This window comes from Erpetoichthys calabaricus, chromosome 2, assembly GCF_900747795.2.
Source record: "Erpetoichthys calabaricus chromosome 2, fErpCal1.3, whole genome shotgun sequence".
Lineage (NCBI taxonomy): Eukaryota > Metazoa > Chordata > Cladistia > Polypteriformes > Polypteridae > Erpetoichthys > Erpetoichthys calabaricus.
Genome location: NC_041395.2, coordinates 169,002,551 through 169,026,601, shown reverse-complemented (window position 1 = coordinate 169,026,601; position 24,051 = coordinate 169,002,551). Strand labels below are relative to the sequence as shown.

The 24,051-nt window shown below is 38.6% G+C and overlaps 1 protein-coding gene and 2 non-coding genes across 3 annotated transcripts in view; 1 reads left to right on the top strand and 2 right to left on the bottom strand.

Annotated features, from left to right (window-relative positions):
• The window catches only part of LOC114669500 (F-box only protein 44-like), a 560,525-nt gene that overhangs the window by 43,519 nt on the left and 492,955 nt on the right, over positions 1 to 24,051 (bottom strand). Inside the window, exons 2-5 of the mRNA XM_051923561.1 lie at positions 21,060 to 21,160; positions 16,597 to 16,879; positions 14,074 to 14,353; positions 11,823 to 11,934 (exon numbers count right to left, since the gene is read on the bottom strand). Coding sequence (XP_051779521.1) covers positions 11,823 to 11,934; positions 14,074 to 14,353; positions 16,597 to 16,879; positions 21,060 to 21,109 — 725 coding nt within the window. The 5' untranslated portion in view covers positions 21,110 to 21,160. The remainder of the gene's footprint in view (positions 1 to 11,822; positions 11,935 to 14,073; positions 14,354 to 16,596; positions 16,880 to 21,059; positions 21,161 to 24,051) is intronic.
• trnai-aau (transfer RNA isoleucine (anticodon AAU)) lies at positions 22,314 to 22,387 on the top strand. The gene has a single exon. It is a non-coding gene; the product is annotated as a tRNA-Ile (tRNA).
• Positions 22,792 to 22,863, bottom strand: trnap-agg (transfer RNA proline (anticodon AGG)). Its single transcript has one exon. It is a non-coding gene; the product is annotated as a tRNA-Pro (tRNA).

Sequence of the window (24,051 nt, the reverse complement as noted above, 5' to 3'; positions counted from 1 at the left end):
CCTAATGTTCTTTTTGCTTAACAGTGGTTTGCGTCTTGGAAATCTGCCATGCAGGCCGTTTTTGCTCAGTCTCTTTCTTATGGTGGAGTCGTGAACACTGACCTTAATTGAGGCAAGTGAGGCCTGCAGTTCTTTAGACGTTGTCCTGGGGTCTTTTGTGACCTCTCGGATGAGTCATCTCTGCACTCTTGGGGTAATTTTGGTCGGCCGGCCACTCCTGGGAAGGTTCACCACTGTTCCATGTTTTTGCCATTTGTGGATAATGGCTCTCACTGTGGTTCGCTGGAGTCCCAAAGCTTTAGAAATCGCTTTATAACCTTTACCAGACTGATAGATCTCAATTACTTCTGTTCTCATTTGTTCCTGAATTTCTTTGGATCTTGGCATGATGTCTAGCTTTTGAGGTGCTTTTGGTCTACTTCTCTGTGTCAGGCAGCTCCTATTTAAGTGATTTCTTGATTGAAACAGGTGTGGCAGTAATCAGGCCTGGGGGGTGGCTACGGAAATTGAACTCAGGTGTGATACACCACAGTTAGGTTATTTTTTAACAAGGGGGCAATTACTTTTTCACACAGGGCCATGTAGGTTTGGATTTTTTTTCTCCCTAAATAATAAAAACCATCATTTAAAAACTGCATTTTGTTTTTTACTTGTGTTATATTTGACTAATGGTTAAATGTGTTTGATGATCAGAAACATTTTGTGTGACAAACATGCAAAAGAATAAGAAATCAGGAAGGGGCAAATAGTTTTTCACACCACTGTACATATATACATATATACACATATCTACATATACATATATATATACATATATATACATATTATATATATATATATATATATATATATATATATATACAGCATATACATATACACATCCACATATATAAATATATAAATATATATATATATATATATATATATATATATATATATATATATTATATATATATATATATTATATACACACATACATATACACACATACATAAACACACACATATACATACATCCATCCATCCATCCTCTTCATATATACATATATACATACATACATAGCGTGTTGTAACACGGGCTGTGATTGTTACATGGGAGGGAGATGACAAATCACAGCTTCCCGCTTTCTAATCGGGCCTGTGATTGGTGTTTTGACTGATGCCCAGATCCCACAGTATGTCCCCTTAGGAGAGGCGTTAGGCAAGTGTAATTGCAAGTTTAGCTTTACACCTGTTTTTAAGGCTTACTGACTGAAAGGGGCTTTCATGAAAAAAGTTAGGGCTTTGCTACAGGATACACCCTCCACAAGTTAAGGAAGTAAAAATAAAATATATATTTCTGTTTTATTTAAACCTTTTAAGTTTGTATGCGGGCGGCATGGTGGCGCAGTGAAAGGTGCCAGTTAGGAGACCCGGGTTCGCTTCCCTGTGTGGAGTTTGAATGTTCTCCCCATGTCTGTCTGGGTTTCCTCCGGGTACTCCGGTTTCCTCCAACAGTCCAAAGACATGCAGGTTAGGTGCATTGGCGATTCTAAATTGTCCCTGGTGTGTGGGTGTGTGCGCCCTGCGGTGGGCTGGCACTTTGCCTGGGGTTTGTTTCCTGCCTTGTGCCCTGTGTTGGCAGGGATTGGCTCCTGTATTTAGGATATAGCGGGTTGGATAATGGATGGATGGACATTTGTATGCATAGCCCTATTTGCCTGTTTTCGTTTTTTTTCTTTCTTCAGTAATATTTCAGCAAACCCGGAGCTTGTCAGTTCAAATCCTGGTACTGACACCACTGTGTGACCCTGAGGAAGTCACTTCACCTGCCTGTGCTGCAAAAAACAAAAGTAATGTAACAAATTGTACCTCAGATGTTGCAAGTTGCTGGAATAAAGGCATAAGTTAAATAGATAAATATGTATTATACACATAGGAACTATTCATTTATTTTCAGTTAAGTCATCTGCAGCAAACCTTTATACTGTAAATGAGGGTTTCTCCTTTTTTTTTTTTTTTTGCAAACTGTTTCTTCTTCATTGAGGTTTTCTCTTGGAGAGCTTTTTTCATTTCATTGAAAATTAAAGCAGCAGCTGCCAAAATATGTAGCTTTCTTATTAATTTTTCAACATTGTGTAAAATAACTTTATAAAGTAACATAAAAGGTTTAAATACTGGTTATCCTTTTACACTAAAATATTACTAAAGAGATACAAAAAAAGTAAAATGCATATGTTGTTTTTCTTTAAGGAGATTAAATATTACTGAAGAAAGAAAAAAAAAAAATTAAAACAGCCAAATGGGGCTATGCATACGAACTTAAAAGGTTTAAATAAAACAGAAATATATACCTTTATTTTTACTTCCTTAACTTGTGGAGGGTGTATCCTGTAGCAAAGCCCTAACTTTTTTCGTGAAAGCCCGTTTCAGTCAATAAGTCTTAAAAACAGGTGTAAAGATATTGACAATAAGCTACGCAAACCCACCAAGACATGGAATCGTTTAAATCAAGGCACTGCGCTACCTTCTTCCAGATCGGCCCCAAGGCGTTCATATTTTTCTAAAGCAGTTCTGGTCTCCATCGGCATCTGTAGCCGAGTCGAAAAACACCATCCCATACTATTAGTTAGCATACAATACAACTGATAATATGTTGCGCTTATTTATCTGGTGTACCGACATTTTTGCGCGTTTAACGGCTGAAATCCAACGTGGTTTGTGCCCTTCAGAATGAAAACAGTTTGCATTTACCTTTTTTAATAAAAGGCGAGCTTTTAAGCCTGAGAAATCACCCCGTAAATGCACACGTGTAATTGCACATGTGTTAATATGTATGCTTACACAGTATTAAAAGACACTCAACAATTAACGTCATTTACCTTCGTTCCCGTGTTTGAGTTGTGCTGTAAATTCTTACTGTGAAATATAATTGACAAATAATTTGGTGAATGAATGTAATAAAAAGGTTTTCTCTGTAACAGGAGAAGGGATGAAATAAAGGAGTAAGAGGGGGTTGGTCGCTTCAGTGCAAAACCAGCTACAAAGATTGGAATGTCTGGGATGATAGCGAAAAATTGTAATAAAAAGGTTTTCTCTGTAACAGGAGAAGGGATGAAATAAAGGAGTAAGAGGGGGTTGGTCGCTTCAGTGCAAAACCAGCTACAAAGATTGGAATGTCTGGGATGATAGCGAAAAATTGTAATAAAAAGGTTTTCTCTGTAACAGGAGAATGGATGAAATAAAGGAGTAAGAGGGGGTTGGTCGCTTCAGTGCAAAACCAGCTACAAAGATTGGAATGTCTGGGATGATAGCGAAAGAATGTGCAAAAACCTGTTTCTCATAAAGGGTTTCAGAATGTTTTAGGGAAAAGGTTAAATTAATGCAAGATGTTTTTCTGTAAGTTGTTTTGATGTCTCTAAGAAGGATTGTTTTAGGCTTAGTAGAGATAAAACCATAAATGTCCCGTGGGAAGAGGTGTGCAGAAACTGATCACTTCTGTATACAGTGCTTACACGTAAGCCGTTTTGGGCAAGGACACTCAATTAGTATATAAGGGAAGGTTCTGCCCTCAGTTTCTTTGGAAGCTCAACCGTGGGGAACGTGCACACCGCCCGGTATTGGACCAGGCTCACGAGTTGATCCTCTGACGAGACTGACACGCGGGCTCCCTCAGTCTACTGGTCTAGGATGATGGCTCTGGGTCTTTTGATATTACTGTAAGTATAGTATAATTCATATATCTGTATTACTGTAAGTCAACAGTATAATTTACATATATCTGTATTACTGTAAGTCAATAGTACAATTCCTATATTTGTATATTTATTACTATTATATTGTATGTAACTGATACTATATTTGAACAAGTAAACAATTGAAGTATTGGACCTTTCCTCTCTGATTCCTGCCTGCTTATTTTCTCTTAAAACCTTGGAACCATTTTCCCAAAAATAAAACAATGAACTTGTGAAGAAGATGGAGCTGGAGTATTACGTCACTTCATTAACGAAAATGCTGTGATGTACGGAAGGGCGGGGGGAGTGTGGGGGTTGACGGAGAATGTTTTCTTCAGCGCTCTTTGGGCTCTTCCTTGTTTTCAGTTCACGTGATTACGTAGGAGGCGTGATGACGCGATACGCGACTCCGCCTCCTCCATTACAGTATATGGACAAAAAAGAGGTTCCAGTTATGACCATTACGCGTAGAATTTTGAAATGAAACCTGCCTAACTTTTGTAAGTAAGCTGTAAGGAATGAGCCTGCCAAATTTTAGCCTTCCACCTACATGGGAAGTTGGAGAATTAGTGATGAGTGAGTGAGTGAGTGAGTGAGTGAGTGAGTGAGTGAGTGAGTGAGTGAGTGAGTGAGTGAGTGAGGGCTTTGCCTTTTATTAGTATAGATATATCACGATTATTCAGATCTAACACTAAAACATTGTAATTATAGAATAAATACATAAATCAACAAGTAAGAACAGACACTGAAATCATTAATTTAACATAGAATGAACACAAAGGAATAAAAAAAAAAAAAAAAGAAAAAAAAAAGAATGACATGGTTTAAATTTAAACAATGACCTTAAACCCGAACTTTTAACAAAATACTATTTGAGCAAGTACAACCTGAATTTAAATGCTTTCCTAAAAAGCAAACTGAAAAGAATGCAATAAGAAAATGAGGCCAATATATTAATTATCAGATTGGAAGAGCATATGGGACACAGACGTGTCAGATTAAAAATGAAATGATCCAAATGACTGTTGACTTTGAATGCAGTGCTGATGACCAATTTAATTCTCCTGTCCCTTCAAACAGTTTAGCAAATGTATAGATTAAATGCTTTTTTGGTTGTTAGAATCGTTCTGTGCCTTGGGTATTTTTTGAGTTACAATAAGTGTGCCACCATAGAAACACAGTTGGAAAACACTGCTCTACCTACACATTTGTTCCCGGCAAAAAAAACATCTCTGTACCTTTTATCTCGTTTAAAAACTGACACCGTGCATTACTTGGATGGTTATGTTGCATTCTTTGCATAAATTAGTGAAAATACTGCAAACTTGAATCAAGGGTAGGAATAATCATTATACTTCTATTTCATTGAATTATGTCATTATATTAGGGCAGTCAGCACTGTAAGCTGGCTGGAAGACTGATAGGTTAAATGAAGAGATACTAGAAACTTATTTGGTTTTAGTGCCACTTAAACATAACTTATTTAGCAGTTATGTGATATGACATTGATTCGATCTTCTCTAGCATTGCACCAGGACTGCTATAAACCCACTCCTAGCACCTATGTCAGTATGTATAAATCAAGAAAATGAACATCAGTGCCACGTATTGCCATGTGGTGTACTGTTGTGAACCACGTAATATGAAATGTTAAACCTTTAAATGAAGAGTATATCTCATAAAATTTTTTAAAGGTAGAATATAAATGGGGCACCTTTAGTGCTCGAAGGGGGCTGGTACTTACTCTGTACTTGCACTTCCCCATGCTGCTCCTATGTGTACCACCAGTTAATGTTCGCACTCATTCACTTCTCACAATGCATGCCCATATAACAGCCACTATTAAAAAAAACAGATTTTTAAAAATTGACCTTCCAAAGAGCTTTGGCACTTCCAAGGCAGAGGCCACAAATAACCCCCATCCTGACCACCCACAATTCACTCTCTAAAATTATTTCTGTATAGCACCACTCTTTCATACCTTAAGTTACAAGACATTTTCTTGCATAAGCACACACTCACTTTCACCAGGCTAAAACAAAGTGGTCTGTCATCTTAACCTACAGTAAATGTAAGACAATTAAAGAGTATAAGTAATGCTTAGGATGTGCAATGAAACCTGTGACTACTTTGGGAAAAACCATACAGACAGTGCCAAGGGTGGGGTTTAAAATCCATCTCTCTGTAGACATGAGACAATAGTGCATACGCATTTTAGATTAATTGTTTTTCACAGGTTGTGTGCTGTGACGATGTTACAGCTGTGCTTCAAAAGAGCTGAACAGCAATGTGCATAAGTTAACGACAGAACTTTTATCTTGCTATCTTTGGCTTTGCTGATGGATAGTTTTAACTTCTTTTGGAATTCAGGGGCACATCTTTAAGAGCGTGGTGCATTATGGGAAGCAGAGAAACTTCCTGAGCATGTTTTAAAAAACACAATGTCTGGTAGATACAGTTAGGTCAATAAATATTTGGACATAGACAACTTTTTTCTAATTTTGGTTCTGTACATTACCACAATGAATTTTAAATGAAACAACTCAGATGCAGTTGAAGTGCAGACTTTCAGCTTTATTTCAGTGGGGTGAACAAAACGATTGCATAAAAATGTGAGGGAACTAAAGCAATTTTTTAACACAATCCCTTCATTTCAGGGGCTCAAAAGTAATTGGACAATTAACTCAAAGGCTATTTCATGGGCAGGTGTGGGCAAGTCCGTCGTTATGTCATTATCAATTAAGCAGATAAAAGGCCTGGAGTTGATTTGAGGTGTGGTGCTTGCATGTGGAAGATTTTGGTGTGAACAGACAACATGCAGTCAAAGGAGCTCTCCATGCAGGTGAAAGAAGCCATCCTTAAGCTGCGAAAACAGAAAAAACCCATCCGAGAAATTGCTACAATATTACGAGTGGCAAAATCTACAGTTTGGTAGATCCTGAGAAAGAAACCAAGCACTGGTGAACTCAGCAACGCAAAAAGACCTGGATGTCTTTGGAAGACAACAGTGGTGGATGATCACAGAATCATTTCGATGGTGAAGAGAAACCCCTTCACTACAGCCAACCAAGTGAACAACACTCTCCAGGGGGTAGGCGTATCAATATCCAAGTCTACCATAAAGAGAAGACTGCATGAAAGTAAATACAGAGGGTGCACTGCAAGGTGCAAGCCACTCATAAGCCTCAATTATAGAAAGGCTAGATTGGATTTTGCTAAAGAACATCTAAAAAAAGCCAGCACAGTTCTGGAAAAACATTCTTTGGACAGATGAAACCAAGATCAACCTCTACCAGAATGATGGCAAGAAAAAAGTATGGAGAAGGAGTAGAACAGCTCATTATCCAAAGCATACCACATCATCTGTAAAACACGGTGGAGGCAGTGTGATGGCTTGGGCGTAAATGGCTGCCAGTGGCACTAGGACACTAGTGTTTATTGTTGATGTGACACAGGACAGAAGCAGCCAAATGAATTCTGAGGTGTTCAGGGACATACTGTCTGCTCAGATCCAGCTAAATGCAGTCAAATTGATTGGGCGGCATTTCACGATACAGATGGACAATGACCCAAAACATACAGCCAAAGCAACCCAGGAGTTTATTAAAGCAAAGAAGTGGAAAATTCTTGAATGGCCAAGTCAGTCACCTGATCTTAACCCAATTGAGCATGCATTTCACTTGAAGACTAAACTTCAGACAGAAAGGCCCACAAACAAACAGCAACTGAAAGTCGCTGCAGTAAAGGCCTGGCAGAGCATTAAAAAGGAGGAAACCCAGCATCTGTTGATGTCCATGAGTTCAAGACTTCAGGCTGTCATTGCCAGCAAAGGGTTTTCAACCAAGTATTATAAATGAACATTTTATTTCCAATTATTTGTCCAATTACTTTTGAGCCCCTGAAATAAAGGGATTGTGTTAAAAAAATACTTTAGTTCCTTCACATTTTTATGCAATCTTTTTGTTCAACCCATTGAATTAAAGCTGAAAGTCTGCACTTCAACTGCATCTGAGTTGTTTCATTTAAAATTCATTGAGGTAATGTACAGAACCAAAATTAGAAAAAACGTTGTCTCTGTCCAAATATTTATGGACCAAACTGTAAGTGTCATTTAATTTGCTTCTCTACAATATTAAATATAAGCAGCAGGGGCATGGCAACCTCATGGAATGGGCAGGAAATCCTACGGAACACCTTAACCTAAGAGGGCTCAAAAGCATCTTCCTTCAAACCGTTAGATCAATGACAGCCCCTGGTACAAGTTCTAACAGCAGCTGTCATTGGTTATATAATTTAAAAATGTATACTTTCAAATTGCTGGTTGCAATCCTGTCCTTGTTGCACACAATTATAGACAACACTTGGGCAAAAACAAGAAAATCTTCATAAGTTACCTAGTAGACAATGATCATGATAAGAAAAAGAAAACTAAAACACTACCCAAATTAAGAAATTGGTAAAACAGTTCATTGTCAAAGTACAAAAAATAACATTAATGTTTAAAGCAACAAGTGAAACAGGGAATTGATTAAATGCTGCCTGTGTCATAAACAGAGCAGATTATTATACTTTATGTAAGGTGAAACAAGTATCGCAGTGTGCGTGACAGAAAAGTCAACTCCTTGTCATCCCTGCCCATCTTACCATTACAGATGACCACAAACTTATTTAAAATGATGCGGTCAGAAACCTGACAGCCCCAGACACAGGTATAGAAGTAAGGACATGCAGTATCTGAACTGAAATAAGAAAATAACAATATTAGGGTCTCAAAATGCTATTATTATATATTATATATTTTAATGTCACAGCAGGTTTCATCCTAACAGTGTGGGTTTATTGCAAACATTATACATTTGTTTGAATAATTTCGGACTTTAGTGGAGAGGCAAATGAGTTAGAAATACCCATGTTGCGTTTTTCTAGGGACAGACGGAAAAAAAGTGTTAAATTCAGGAAATTGTCAGTATGATTTATTTAGAGAAGTACGATAAAAAAATTCATGGAATCAAAACTTTTCGGGAAGTAGCTCTCACAAGTCCTGTCTCCTTTTCTTTGGGCCACTAGTTTCATTTCAGATATTAATGCACTCAACCCAACAGTTCTGAGCTCTCGTTATTTGATTCTTTTCTTTACCATCACAAGCTGACGAATTTTGTATGTATTGTTTCTAGTAACTATAAATGCATACATTCTGTTTGGATATTTGCATCAGCTTCAAGATTGCCTGACATTTGCACTGCATGCATTTTCATTTTTGAAAATTTTGGTAACAGTAGCAACAGCTGACTTGGACTGATTTATACTGTATAAACAAAAAAAAACACTACTTGAGATCAGCTATGTCACAAATGAGACTGTCAAGCTTGGCAATTTTTTCTATTGAAAAAGAAAGAACCAACAAACTAAACATAAGAAGTTTCATTAAGGAATTTACCAACAACAATTTTAGTAAGGAAAAAAAAAATGATCCAACGTGAATGTATAATTAGTCGTCCTACGTGACTAACATTTATGAGAACAATCTTCTAGTTTTGATTGAGATATTCAATTTACCAGTTGTGAATTTTAACATGAGAACAGGATTAAAAATTATATTTTTTAGTAAATTTGTGTGATATTACAGTAACATTTGTACAAATTGTAAACCATACCATGTGAAACATAGAAAATAAAAAGACCTAATACAATTATATGTTGAATATAATACAATTCAACATATGCTGTCATTAATATTGCCTCATATTTCAATGAACATGGCATAAAACAATAAAGTATCCACTTCTACTGAGGTGCCCTATCAATAAAAAATCCATGCAGCAGTAGTTTTAAATTACATTAAATTTCCACTCAAAAAAATAAAATAAAAGCACTAGGTAAAATATTTGTAGGTTAAATATACTTACACTTTATTAAACTTCTTTTCTTGAACTCTTTGTATTTCTTTTCCTTAATGTTATATGAAGGGCACCATCAATATTTTTTGCATGGGCCCCCGATTTACTAGTCATACCACAGACAAGTGGCACCAAAAGTGAATGGCAGAATGCATTTCTGTGTGTACTCGTAGCAATTCATGGTACTTTTTCAGACATAGTGGAGTTTAAAGAAGACGCTTTCTTTATAAAACAACAGAGCTGTGACTTAACCCTTTGCAGTCGTATTTAATTTTCAACGTCACGCTACATTAGTCGTAATTAATTATTGAAAAAACGGCAATAATTACAGCAGTTATTTTTTTCAAGCACGTAGGAATAACACAGGCCACTTTTCTCGACCAGGCGACTGTGCAAATCGGTCAGAAACTTGCAGGGCCACCAGCGGTGGCCTGACGACCTATAGCGCACTTTTTACTAAGGCCAGTTTTCTGGCCTAACGACCGCAAAGGGTTAATATAATGTACATTGCTGTATATGCATTAGGAGGAGTTTGTGTGTGATGCAAGTAATTTAGTCTTCTATATGAATTATGCCTTTAACTGTCTACAACACCTCGGGCTTTAAATAATATCTAAAAATGTAATTGAACTTAACAGAATGCTAATGTTTACAAGCTCTGCTTGAATCGTTCATGCGACACATTGGAATGGGCATGGTATAAAACTGGAAATCTGATTTAGATTTCCCATTAAAAAGACCAGTGATTGGAACCAGCCTCAAAAATCTTGATCAATGCATTTCAAATTTATACATACACACACACACAACCAGTCACAAGTTTTGTGACACATAAAAAAATAAATAAACAACTAAATTTTCTAAGATTATTATATTTTTAAATCAATTTAATGGTAAAGACATTACTGGTGTTGCTAACGGCTATTATTGCTTAAAATGACTTGTTTTTAATTCATTATTCACATATGACTGCAAAGAAAAATTTTAGAAGCCATTGAGATTTCTAATGGTAAAAATAAAAAATGTAAATTAAGTGATAATTAAAAAATGCTTTGCTAGCAGACAGTAAGACAGGTGTGCGTTTAATTTGGGTGTGAAGGGAAGAGAAAGAGAGTGAGCTTTTTTTGCAAAACAGAGTGTTTGGTTTATTTGCTGCATTTCTGACACTTTGAGAGGATCCATGGACATTTAAACGGAGCTTGTTATCCACTTAGCTACTGGATACTTGCAAAGGAGCTCTGTGCCTGGAAATAAATCTTTTTTTCCCTACTTTTCTACTATGGATATATGATGTGCAACTAAGAAACCAATCAGTCTGGGCAATGTCATGTGGAACTGAATGAAGACTCCACCTAGGTTGTACAATTCTTTGCATTGCTTATTTATAGAAATAGATATTTTTTTTGGTAAAAGCTTAAACTCAATGCATGATGGTAAACCGAGTTGAAGTAATGGAGTGAAAATGAAACACTGCACTGAGCAGCAAACAGCCTATCATTAGAAGCACTGGAACCCTAAAGGTCTCAAGGGTTGAATAAGAAGGGTACAATATGGACAGTGGGACAGGTAAAAAGTTACAGATAACAGCTTCCTAGCTGTTTTTTTGATATGTTTCTTATCCCCCATTAAGAAAAGACCCTAAGATATTATACCGAAATCTTTCATGTTAGGTACACATCACAGGTGATCTGATAATACGATCGAACAGGCCCGAACCAGTAATTCTCATTTTTTCAATCCAGGTGTCTGACGAAGTGTAACAGGCTATAAACTCTCATTTTACATTTAAAAACATCAGATTAGATGCCATGAATCAAATACTACCCTTAAAGTCTTGTGTCAGTCTAGAGCACATCACTTTGCTACCTGTCTTCAAACAGATCAAGAGATTTTCTAATTTACTGATGGTGTTTAACATTATAATGAACAATAACTTACCTTAAAAGGTCAGTGAATTTCTTGTGGTTCAGCACAGTATACTAAGTTATACCTTGAAATATATTTTACTGCACATTAGCCATATGGGTCTCAGGGGTTGTTAATGTCCTTGTAAAGTAAATTATTAAAAAATAAAAAAGAAACCTGTTCATGCAAATTGATACCATTTTCAACAGATTAGTATGATTATTTGTATTTTTAATGTATTACTGTTGTATCCAACTCTTTTAAAGATTATCAATTATATTTCAAATGCAGATTTCTTTTCTTACCTATATGAGGTTACAAAGCAGTTAGGTGATGTAGTTTCCTTCAGTTCTCCATGATGACGTTCAATCACCCAACCATCACCACCATGATTGACATTCCAGTATTCAAAGCCATCTGCAGACAGAGAATAATATATTAGAGATTATGAAAATTAATTGTTTAAATTAGGTTTTCTTATATCTATTCAGGAAATATATACAATTAAAAGAAAACATTGGTTTCAACGTTTTTTTCTAAAGCTAATCATACTCAAAGTCAGAAGATTTCAGTTGCTCTCCTTTTTCCAGTTAATAAATGTATAGGATCACTGAAGGAAGATAATGTAAAAACTCCACCAAGAAATCAGAATGAAACCTAAAGCTCTAGCAAGTAGGGTCACAATACCAAAGGTTATGTACTCGATAGCAATGCAATCTCACAATATCTGATACCATGGTAAGCTTTTTATTAAAAGTTATTAAACAGTTTTTTATTAAACCCTTCATTATTCAAGTTAACAATATGGTGCTTTCTCTGCAATAGAATATAAAATATATATACCTTTTGGTGATCAGTTCATGTTCTGCTCACTTAACTATTCACAGTATCAGACATTTTAAGCAAGAGTGCCCAAACTTTTGCATGCCATTATAGATAGACAGATAGGATAATTTAATTTAAAATCTAGTTAGTCAGGGAATTCCTGTTAGGTTTGCAACATTTGCTATTGTAGAAATGTAAAGATTTATATTTGCAACATTAAAAAAATGCACTAAACATCCATCCATCCATCCCTCCTCTTCCGCTTATCTGAGATCGGGTCGCGGGGGCAGCAGAGATGCCCAGACTTTCCTCTCCCCGGCCACTTCTACTAGCTCTTCCGGGGGAATCCCAGGCGTTCCCAGGCCAGCTGAGAGACACAGTCCATCCAGAGTGTCCGTGGTCTTCCCCGGGGCCTCCTCCCAGTTAGACATGCCTGGAACACCTCACCAGGGAGGCGTCCAGGAGGCATCCTGATCAGATGCCCAAGCCACCTCATCTGACTCCTCTCGATGCGGAGGAGCAGTGGCTCTACTCTGAGCTCCTCCAGGATCACCGAGCTTCTGACCCTATCTTTAAGGAAAAGCCCTTAAAAAATGCACTAAAACAGTAATATTTAAAAGATAAGTTAAATGGGTTCAGTTTGTAAATGTCACAATATCCTGTTTTAATTGTCCAAATCTGTCATTTTTTAATGTTTGGCCAAACAAATTACCTGTATGAAAGTTTTACATTGCTCCACTGTTTCGGAACTCTTATAAAACACTTTTTGTTGTGCCGTTTTCAGAGGATCTTTTATGACTTATCAGACTTTGATCTGCTTAGCCTGTGTACTAATTCAGAATTAAGAATATTGACTGGTTCTGCTGTGTAACTGCTGGACTGCATCATATTCACGGACTCACCTTTCAAATATATGACACATGTGCTTTCCCTATACTGTATTCGTCAAATTGTAGGGGTTATACTAAAGAACATATTAGTTTGGCAACAACAACCAAACAAATGACACAAACTCTGAGTTTGCATATTTGCATATTTGTATTTAGCAATGAAGTATACCATTTTGCTTATACTGCAGAATCACAGTGCTTTGCACTTTTTAAAAAAAAAAAATTATGGAGCAACTCATTTTATCGACAGTGTACAGAAGCCAAATAGCCACTTGGCCTGAAACTTGCCTTGACTTTTATTGGTTACAACTGTTGTTAACACTGCCAGTGTGCAATGCCCCCTGCAACCGTAAACTTTATAAACCGATTACAAAAACAATAGAAGTTTAAATGGAAATCAGACATGCTTGATGCAATCAGTGAATGAAAACAAAGGCTCTGTTTTTTTAGGGACTGTGTGGGACACTGTATTAAAAGCAATTCATCTCACCATCATTTTAACTCTTACACGCTGAGTGACTAAAACTCATCTGATCACTGACATCATAGTGTTTACAATGCACGCATGAATCATTTTTCTGAATTAACTCCATAACGGGGTAAAAGTGTATATAACGAAAGCCCATGTGTTTTTTTGGTTTTTTTTTTATTAATAAATCTTAGTTGCATTGAAAGACTACTTCAGTTTTCATTGTCAGATCAAACTAGCTGAGCTTCAGAAGACAACACAGCAATATATAAGCAAAGCTCCATTAGCAAGCTATGTTCCATCAGTGGATTTAACAATTTTGTCAGGTGGCTCAGTCATCCCAATTACACTCTTTGAATATACTTAACATACCATCTCCACAAGGGTTCTTGATAAGGTTCCTGGCAAACAGTTTGTAAAACAGATTCTTCCAGTCAGTGTTGGATGGTAGGCGTGTCTGGAGTTTCTTGCTTAGCGCCTGTTTATATTTCTCCCTCCAAAGTGATTGACTGTCCACAGCATCTTTCCATCGCTTACACACAAGTCTACAGTTTGAATTCAGTTCCCAAAAAGGAACATGGATTAGGATGTGAAACAGTATATCATAAGACACTTCACTTAGGTCCATAATAAAGTTTACATTTGGTGGTTTCTGTACAAAGAAAACAGAAGGGACATATCAAGACAAAAAAACAGATTAACTCTTAACAAACAAATCCTATTTTTGCACTGAAAACGGACATAATGAATAAGCCCAGGTTCACTTTTGCAACATCTACATATTTGGATTTCAAATGTCAAAAAAAAAAAAAAAAAAAAAAAACTTTTTTCATTTCATAAATGTATGCTTAAATGCAACTATGTATAAAAATGGCTGTCATTCCAAAATGGCTCATACTATATTTATGTGAAACCCTTTGAATTAATGCTAGAAGCATACACTTCAATCATAGATAGACAGATACTTTATTAATCCCAAGGGGAAATTCACATACTCCAGCAGCAGCATACTGATAAAGAAAATATTAAGAGTGATAACAATTCAGGTATACAGACAGACAATAACTTTGAATAATGCTAACGTTAAACCCCTCCCCGGGTGGAATTGAAGAGTCGCATAGTGTGGGGGAGGAACGATCTCCTCAGTCTGTCAGTGGAGCAGGAAAGGGACAGCAGTCTGTCGCTGAAGCGGCTCCTCTGTCTGGAGATGACACTGTTCAGTGGATACAGGGGATTCTCCATTATTGACAGGAGCCTGCTCAGTGCCCGTCCCTCTGCCACAGATGTCAAACTGTCCAGCTCCGTGCCTACAATACAGCCTGCCTTCCTCACCAGTTTGTCCAGGCGTGAGGCGTCCCTCTTCTTTATGCTGCCTCCCCAGCACACCACCACGTAGAAGAGGGCGCTCGCTCATGTAATTATTTCTTCATTTCAAATCCATTGTGGTGGCATATACAGCCAAAATGATGAAAATTATGTCACTGTCCAAATACTTGTGGACCTAACTGAATAAAATGTAACATGTAATTGGTGGTACACACTTTGAGCTTGCTGTATACAAACATTTAGACGGAGTCTGAATCAGCATGACAGAGCAAATATTACAGTTTTTGCCCGTTGCTTGAACACGTTCTGCAAAACTTGGCTCATCATGTCAAAACTCTACACACAAGTAAACAGGAAACAACACTGGGAAATAAACCATTCACATCTATGTCAAATTGAAACTCTGCTATCAAAACCTAACAATCTTTTGTCAAAATGTCATTCTAATGACATAATGATACCCACTTGCATCATATGAATACACTTTCAAATCAGCATCAACACACTAGTCTACTTTATATAAAACTGCAGGCCTTTGTTTGCTCTGTTTTTATTCAGTTCCACAGAAGGCACGTTTTCACAACACCCAAAAAATGAAATACTAAATACTGTACATTACAGTCGTGTTCTTTAGAGTACAGTAAATTCTGGTAAAGCAAAAATAAAACAAACAATACACTACTGTAAACACAGAAAAACATAATTGTGCGTAAGTGGGCTTATGGATCCTGCCGTCTGTTGGGGTCTGGCCACAGGATCTCATCAACATCACAAGCAATGTCTTCTCTCGCTAAGCATCGGGGAAAATATCCCCTTGTGTGCCGAATCCATCCTTGGATTGACCTTACCTCAATGTCTCCACAGGCCTGTTCCATTGCCTGCAGAAGAGGCATGCGGGCATGTGGTTGGCAGTCATACACGTGCCATCTCCAAGCGGAAAAAACTCTTCTATAGGGTTGAGAAATGACGAGTAAGGGGGCAAATACACAACTTCAAATTGATCATGGTTGATGAACCAGTTCTGGATGATAGCAGCCCGATGGAAACTGACATTATCCCAGACAACAACAAACCTGGGCTGCTCTGGTCTGTCCTGTACAACTGCATCATGAAGTGCATCTAGAAATGCGATTATGTGTTGCGCATTATAGGGACCCAGTTTGGAATGATGGTGCAGTAGCCCTCGGAGGCTTATGGCGGCACACAATGTGATATTTCCCCCGCGCTGCCCCGGGACATGCACAATCGCCCTTTGGCCAAGTATATTACGTCCCCGTCGTCTACTTTTGCTAAGGTTGAATCCAGCCTCATCAATGTAAATAAATTCATGAGGCTGAGCAGCTCCATCCATGTCCAAGATTCTCTGAAACAAAAAATACTTATTGTGGATGGCATTACTCAAAACACACAACTACACTACTACACATACAGAGCCGCTCCACCCCACCACACAGGTATCTGTGTAGCTTTCTGAATATATCTATGTGGCACTGATCCAATGGTACATATTCAGCTGTTACTGGACTGCGCCCATTCTGTATTGTAAATGTAAAGGACTGTAACACTTACCTGTACATATTCATGTCGAAGTCCTTTGACCCCGACACTGTTCCTCTCAAATTGGACCCTGTACAGTTGCTTCATGGTCATGTTGTGCTTTACCAAGATGCGTCTGATAGTGGTAATGCTTACTCGATTTATGTTGTTGAATACCTGTGTATCTTCAAGTATTTGTTGCTGTAGCTGGTGGAGACGGATTGCATTGTTTGCTCTGACTAGGTTCACAATGGCAAGTTCCTGTTGTTGGGTGAACAGGCGCGGGCGTCCACCCCCAGTAGGTCTTCTAGTCATTCTGTAGAAAAATGCAACCACAAATTGTTATTGGTTTGCTTCTTTTTTACAGTACTGTATATACTGTACTTTACTGTGTATACCATACACAGTACTGAAACATCTCAACACGTTATCATCGTATGTTTCACAAAACTACCACTTTTGTTCGAAAAGGAGCATTAGCAACCCTGAAATACAGTACATGTGATATGGCAATGTGATATGGTACAGTACTGTAAATACTCTAGATACAGTCTGAGTAGAGAAGAGAGTTGAAGACATACCTGTTTTCCAGTCGGAATGTCCTTATTATGGATGAAACTGTGAAACGGCTTGGATTAGGGTGGAATCTCTGCCCAGCTTCCCTCATAGTCAGGCCATGGTTTATGACATGGTCCACCAAAGTTGCTCTTATGTCATCAGAAATAATGGTCCTTGCATGGCCTCTTCGACCACGTCCTCCTCTCTCTCTGTCTTCCTCTTCCTCTTCCTCTGCCTCTAGCTCTCCCTGCTTCCATGCTTGCAAAGTTCTCAAAATGGCTTAAATGAGGTCTTTTTTTAGCTGGCTGATTGGTGTTCCGTTTTGTAAGTAAGTATTTTCAGGTGTGGTTCTAAGTATTTTCAATTACCCAATGTGTTTTGGATTTTGAATAGATGTGTTTTCCCAATGGTACCCTGAGATTTCATTTTTGAACGAAGTGTCTTATGTATGAAATAGTGTGTAGTGTGCAGGAGCAAGTGTGTTGTAGAAAGGAGCGAGTGTGTTGCAGAATTGCAACTAAAGTGCAAAGCAGCACAGTCGTAGTTTGAAAGATTGCAATACGGTTTAGCCAAAATATGATGTCATAAGCCAACTCAAATGCAGGGTCTCATTGGACTCGGATTATTGAGGAGTAACCACATTAGTAAAGTAATGATGTTCTTTCCCATAAAAATGGGACACAGAGACGTTTATTTCTTTTGATAATAAAGCAAACTGGTGCATTTAGAGTTGGCTTTGATAAACCTACCTCTGAAGTGTTATACATTTGCATTTAGTGTAAGCTCAACTAATAAACACATAGAAATTTAACATACTGTATGACACTAAAGAGCAGTGCATTTAGCATTATGATCACCTGCAGCTGGAATTCCATTGCTGATGAAGAGCTGATGAGGAGGTGCCAAAAAAACAGCCCACTGTACGTCCTTTGGCTGCTGACTCACAGTTTAGTGACTTGCAAGTGGGCAACTTTGCAGATGTGTGTATGTTGCGTTTGTTACCATATCGACAAATTATTTATGTTAACTTTTAGCTAGTGTGCCCTGCCGTGGGCTGGCACCCTGCCCAGGATTTGTTCCTGCCTTGCACCCTGTGCTGGCTGGGATTGACTGCAGCAGACCCACCCGTGACCCTGTGTTAGGATATAGCAGGTTGGACATTGACTGACTGACCGACTATTAATAAAATATGATACATTTTCTTTATTGGTACATTTGTTTTAGAGCATGAAAGCAGTCTGTGCAAAGTTCAAGCGGCCAATTCAGTTATAGTAGGTGCACAAGAGAAATTTAGAAATTTTAGCGGGAACAGAAAAAAGGCATATCCTGTAATTTGCACATAATAAAGTGAGCGATTTAAAAAAAAAAAAAAAAAAACAAACAAACTGGTGGTTAAAATGTACCTTCATGACTGGTCTTTCACAAAAATGCAGTTATTAACTATTTTGCCATTCCGTTAGTAGTGTTGTCTCTGTTACTGTACCTGTAACACATTCATTCCTAACATTATCAATCACTTTTGGCAGGCACAGTATTGAGACACAAGTTTATCTAATTAATATCTAATGAATACCCAAACATTCTTAATTTAAGAATCAATTTCTAATATGTGTTTTAGATGCCTTGAAATTGTGCTTGTTACTAACTAGCACATAACTGAATATGCCACTAAAGTATAATTATATTTTAGTAGCATGTATGTATTCAGTATAAGTAGTCTCTGCACTCTGAACTCCATGCTGGTCTCTACATTCAGATCTGCTCCTGGTAGCTTATTTATATGCAGTACATTTGTTACACTTGTTATTACTGTTTTTTTTTAGCTTTTGTTTTTATTTATTACTATCTATTTCAAATTACTATATAATTTACTTAGCCATTATTCATAGTATCCTTTACCTGTTTTGCACTTGTCTTCTGTTTATGTATACTGCATCTTGCAAGGTAGTCTTGGTGAATGTTATTTTGTGCCACTGTATGCTGCAATACTATGTATGGATGGTATAATAATAAAGCCACTTGACTGCAATGTATAATGTACATCAACGGCAGTGTCTACGCTGCTGTCAATATTATGTTACATTGATGTAATCTACAAAAAAAGTATGTAAAAGAAAGTTAGTAACCTTAAGGTTCACATGTATAAAGTTCATCTAAATATTATACTAGATAGATAGAACATTTATTTGCCTCTACACAGTTTATGAATACAAAATACTGTAGGAAAAAGGTCAGCAAATTAAACCATCAGTTCATAGAGGGAAGAGCGACTTTGTGTCATGTTAAACTATTTGATTTACAGAACTTGAGACTGAGGACAGTCAGGCAGAAAAAAGAACTTTACTGTTACTGGCAGTTCGTGCAGGAAGACACGATTGTTCCTCCACCAAGTCAATGCGGAAGGCCTTTGTGAAACACGCCAGCCTGACAGCATTATACTGTACTAGCCAACCCGGCTCGAAGACAATGTATTCCTGTGGTATAGCTGGTCCATAGCTCCCCTTCAAAAGGCCATTTTTAATCAGGCGACTGACAGTAGTGGAGTCAGGCACAGAGAAGGTCAGCTGCTGAGAGAGCGTCTCGACTGTTGCAGGGCCTGCATAGGTGAAGCAGGTTAGACGCTAATGAAAAACAGGCACAGGGCTTATTGATTTTTAAAGACTGCTTCCTTCATTGTCTTTTAACCTCAGTTTTAAAGGATTGTTTTAAGGATCCTATGGGATACCCCTTGCAAACTGTTTTACACACTGCATATAGCAATTCACATCCGCGAGAAACATGCCTCTATGAACAGTCAACGTGGCTCAGAGGTGCATGTGGACTCTACGACAGACGAACATAAATGACGCCATTTTTTGTGTGTTGTCGCGTCCGAGTTGGTGGGTGTGACTCCACAAGTTGTCGTCGTATCCAATGGTCTTAGAGTAGGTGGGTGTGCCTCCTTCCTCGCGCGTCTTACTTGCCGGCGGCTTAGTGAATCCACGCCCCTTCCTGCGTGCTTTCATTGACCAGCCAATATCCGATCTTTTCCTCGATTTCGGGATTTGGCCAGCCAGTTTGCGAAATGGCATGGGGCGATCGGCCAAAGTCGGTAGGAAAAAGGCATGAGCAGCGATTTGTTGCGCACTTAGTAGTGCAATTGCGTTGAGTGTAGCCTTGGCGGCTCATGTTCAGAAAGCGGACGCCACTTGGTTGTTTCACAATAATTAAGATCAGGTATATACGTAGATTTCACATTTCTGTTATCATTTTAGCAATAAAATAGTGACTTAACATCAGGGACCTATTTTATTGACCTTAAAGTTAGTGTTTGGGCGAGGGGAAGGCCGTCTCAAGTGGCGTCCGCTTTGCTGAACCAGGCCCGGTCTTAGGTATTATGGGGCCCTAGGCGAAAGGGGGGTCCAGGGGCCCCCGGAGGGGGGCGGAGCCCCCCTGGAAGCTCTGTGAAATGCGTGAAAATTAGACCAAGGAATAGATCCGGGGCCCCCCGGACACCGGGGCCCTAGGCAGTCGCCTACTTCGCCTAGGTCTAAGGCCGGGCCTGGCTGAACAAGACCCGCCTTGAGCAGTTTCTCGTGCAGAATGGAAAACTCACTTCTGAATCTGCATCTGAAAATTTTTAAGCATCTTCGCACCTTGAGTGGACAGTCTTTCATCAGCACATCGGATTTTGACTAGGGAGTTCTCGCCACTTCGCGAAATGGCTGGCCAAAGTAGCATATATGCCGGTCATTTCTAGTACTTCGGACTTTGGCCACACCTCGCGGCCAAAATGCGAAATGGCCGGTCAATTCGGGAACTGGCTGAACTTCGGGTTTTGGCCGTAACATATATATAGATTGAGGAGGGTTCATTTGCAGACGATTCATGAGACTCTTTGCACGACATTACTGACAAGTTAATACGTTCGTGGGCATGGTAAAAGAAGTTCCACTTACGTTTGTCTTAAAAGAAGTCTCATCCGATTCCTCCTTCTCTGTTGTGGCATTGGAGCTTGTGTTGTTTACCTCAGTCCTTGGGGGCCGTTGCACCTCCGCTGCTGTTCAGGATTCCAATTGTATCGGGATAAAACTCTTCCTATTTTAGCTGCAAAAAAATACTTTTTTGTCACTGTCATTTCTTTATACAGCGACCAAACCTAAGCCATTGTCGGCAGCGCCCCGCCTCACGTTGCTCCTCTAGTGAGACTCCGCTCCTCACGACAACCCAACTGTCGCTCTCTCCTTTTCTGAGAGATTTTTCGAAGCAAAATCTTTGTCTTTCCCCAAATCGATGAGCTAATCTATACCAGGATCCGGAGATTCCCCGAGCACCCAGCGCTAGCCCGATGGTGTTCAGCGAAGTGGACTCTCCTAAGTGCTTCTGTTAAGTCTTCGACTTCTCCACTTGACTCCGCACCTTCTAACCTTACGACTTCGGGGAGGGTCCTGCTGTATACGTATCGCTGACGACATCTTGAGGGTCCATCAGAGGACACGAAATAATGTAGAAGTAGTACCAGTGGTAGTGCTGTCATTTATGGACGGTATATTGAAGTTCACGCTTAGACTTATAATATTCTTTTCCTTTCAGGGTGGGAGAGGCATTTATCTTTTTTATTCAACGCATAACATCGCTTCTCCAAGAAGCCTCTTGTTTATCACGAACTCGCAAGCCTTTATAGGGGTGAAATTTGCACGAATTGTTTAAAGCTAATTTTGTAACAACACCCTGTTTAATTCATCATTTGTTTAAAACATCCCTTTGCTATTGTGAGATTTATGTTTGCATCATTGTATTAAGGAAATTAATTAATAACTATTGTTGGAAAGCAGTATTCAAAGGACAATAAAATTCAAATGTCCACAAGTTCAAAATGCAGGCTGAAAGTCAGTGTGACAGAAATGAAATTAATACTACACTTCCACGATTTCCGTAGATTTAGCGCTTTGCAGTACACTCAAGAAGAATTTTCGAGGCACTCGCGGTCTGTTCTGCGTCCATAAGCTTAGCGGCAACTCGGAGCCACCGTTGTGCCTCTTCGCGCGGCTGTCTGAGAAGGGCTCGACTCTCATGCGATATCCGCTGACAAGGTATCGTGCAGGTAAGTTGTGTCTTTTTCATTTTAGTACCATCTGTGGTCTCTGTGTTATTCAATTTCTTTCAATAAATATTTCACTCTTCTCTCGATAACCGAGTATGTTATATGAAGTGGCCGATTAGCTCAGTTGGTTAGAGCGTGGTGCTAATAACGCCAAGGTCGCGGGTTCGATCCCCGTATGGGCCATAATTTAGCCGTAATGTGAAATAAGATATTCAAATTATATACGGCAGGTGGTTTTGGAGTCTCATTCTAAACATTTGCCCGGCTCTTCGCAAATTCTGAGTTGGTGTTTCGCTCTTTACATTACGAACTTTTCGTACCATCACAGTACTATCCAAAGTTCATGTGTATCGTTGTTCAAAAACGGCTCCCTACTGCTGACGAGTGTCGCCACAGCATCTAAGGATGTGGACTCGCACACATACATACATACACTTTTAAGTAAGATTAGCGTTTGTATTCTGGAATGCATTGATCTGCACATAGTATGGGATGTTCGGCTACGTAATACAGGCAGCTTTATTCAGTTCTGTTATTTTATTGACACAGAGATCAAGAAGAAAAAACATGTAAATGTAACAAAACACGGGCTCGTCCGGGATTTGAACCCGGGACCTCTCGCACCCTAAGCGAGAATCATACCCCTAGACCAACGAGCCAGATAACCAAGTAACGTACGAACGATTATCTATAACAACAATCCGAAGAAACGTTCTTTCTGGATGCCCTACTGCTGAAGTCACCGAACACGCACCAACATAAAATAACACACAGAAACAGTGAGAAATAAGCCTTACCGGGATCTCTGAATGTAGCGCAGAATTTCATTTTGTTGTCTTGTTTTATTGATTGCAAACAAAACAGATAAGTAACTTTCATTATTCGGGACACGAGCGCCCCTTATTGCGTGTGTTTTTTTTAACATTGCACGGTCGGTGTATTAGCTATGGACTTGGGTTGTGTCTAATGTTAACGCTCTTGCTGTGCTTTTGAAACGGGACTGCCTTCTCGAGATTGTTAGAATAACTGCACCGCATACACGTTTTTAGACGGAGAATGGGATGCTTTTCCTGTTAGTATTATTTCTATAAATCAGGTCACTGTGGAGGGAGAACCGTTTAGTATCCACGGCAGGGATTCCCAGATTCGGTCCTGGCCAAAGTTCCACCTTGGCTGTAGGTTCTTGTTCCAACCACAATCTTGTTCACATCTGTGATAATTGGGCTCATTTAATTATCTGGACTTTTTTTCTCTTTCCTTATTCTGAAAAGCATAGCAATAGAAATTTTATAAGACATTTTAAAATATTTATCTTTTTACTGTAGCTTTAAATGCATAGCTCTCTTTTGTAATTTTCCTGTTATTTTGCCATTTTTCTATGTAGTTTGTTCCCTTCATTTTATCCTAATAATAACAATTCTAAACAAGCAGAGCAGACGCTCGAGCAAACATTGAATGATTTCAGCTTCAGACACGCTAATTGCTAAATAATAGATTAAATAAGCAGTGCACCAGGAAAAGCAGAATGAAAAATCACGATGAAAATATTGTTTAAAAATATTTTTAAAATGTATTATTCCCATAAAACTGCTTAGGACACTTTAATGATAATTTACCAAATTTAGTTTTGTAATGTCTGCATTAACCCCATAAACACAGAAACTAGGAAATAACAGCTAGTCTTCAAATTAAAAACAGAAGCTAAAAACCTGCAGACACAGTGGGTCCACAGGACAGAGTTTGAGAACCACTGATCCATGGCATAATTTGACAAGGACTCTGCCAGAGATATAATGACAAAAAAAAAGTTCTGCTGAGAAATATCCCTGTTTCTTAAGGGCAGCCAG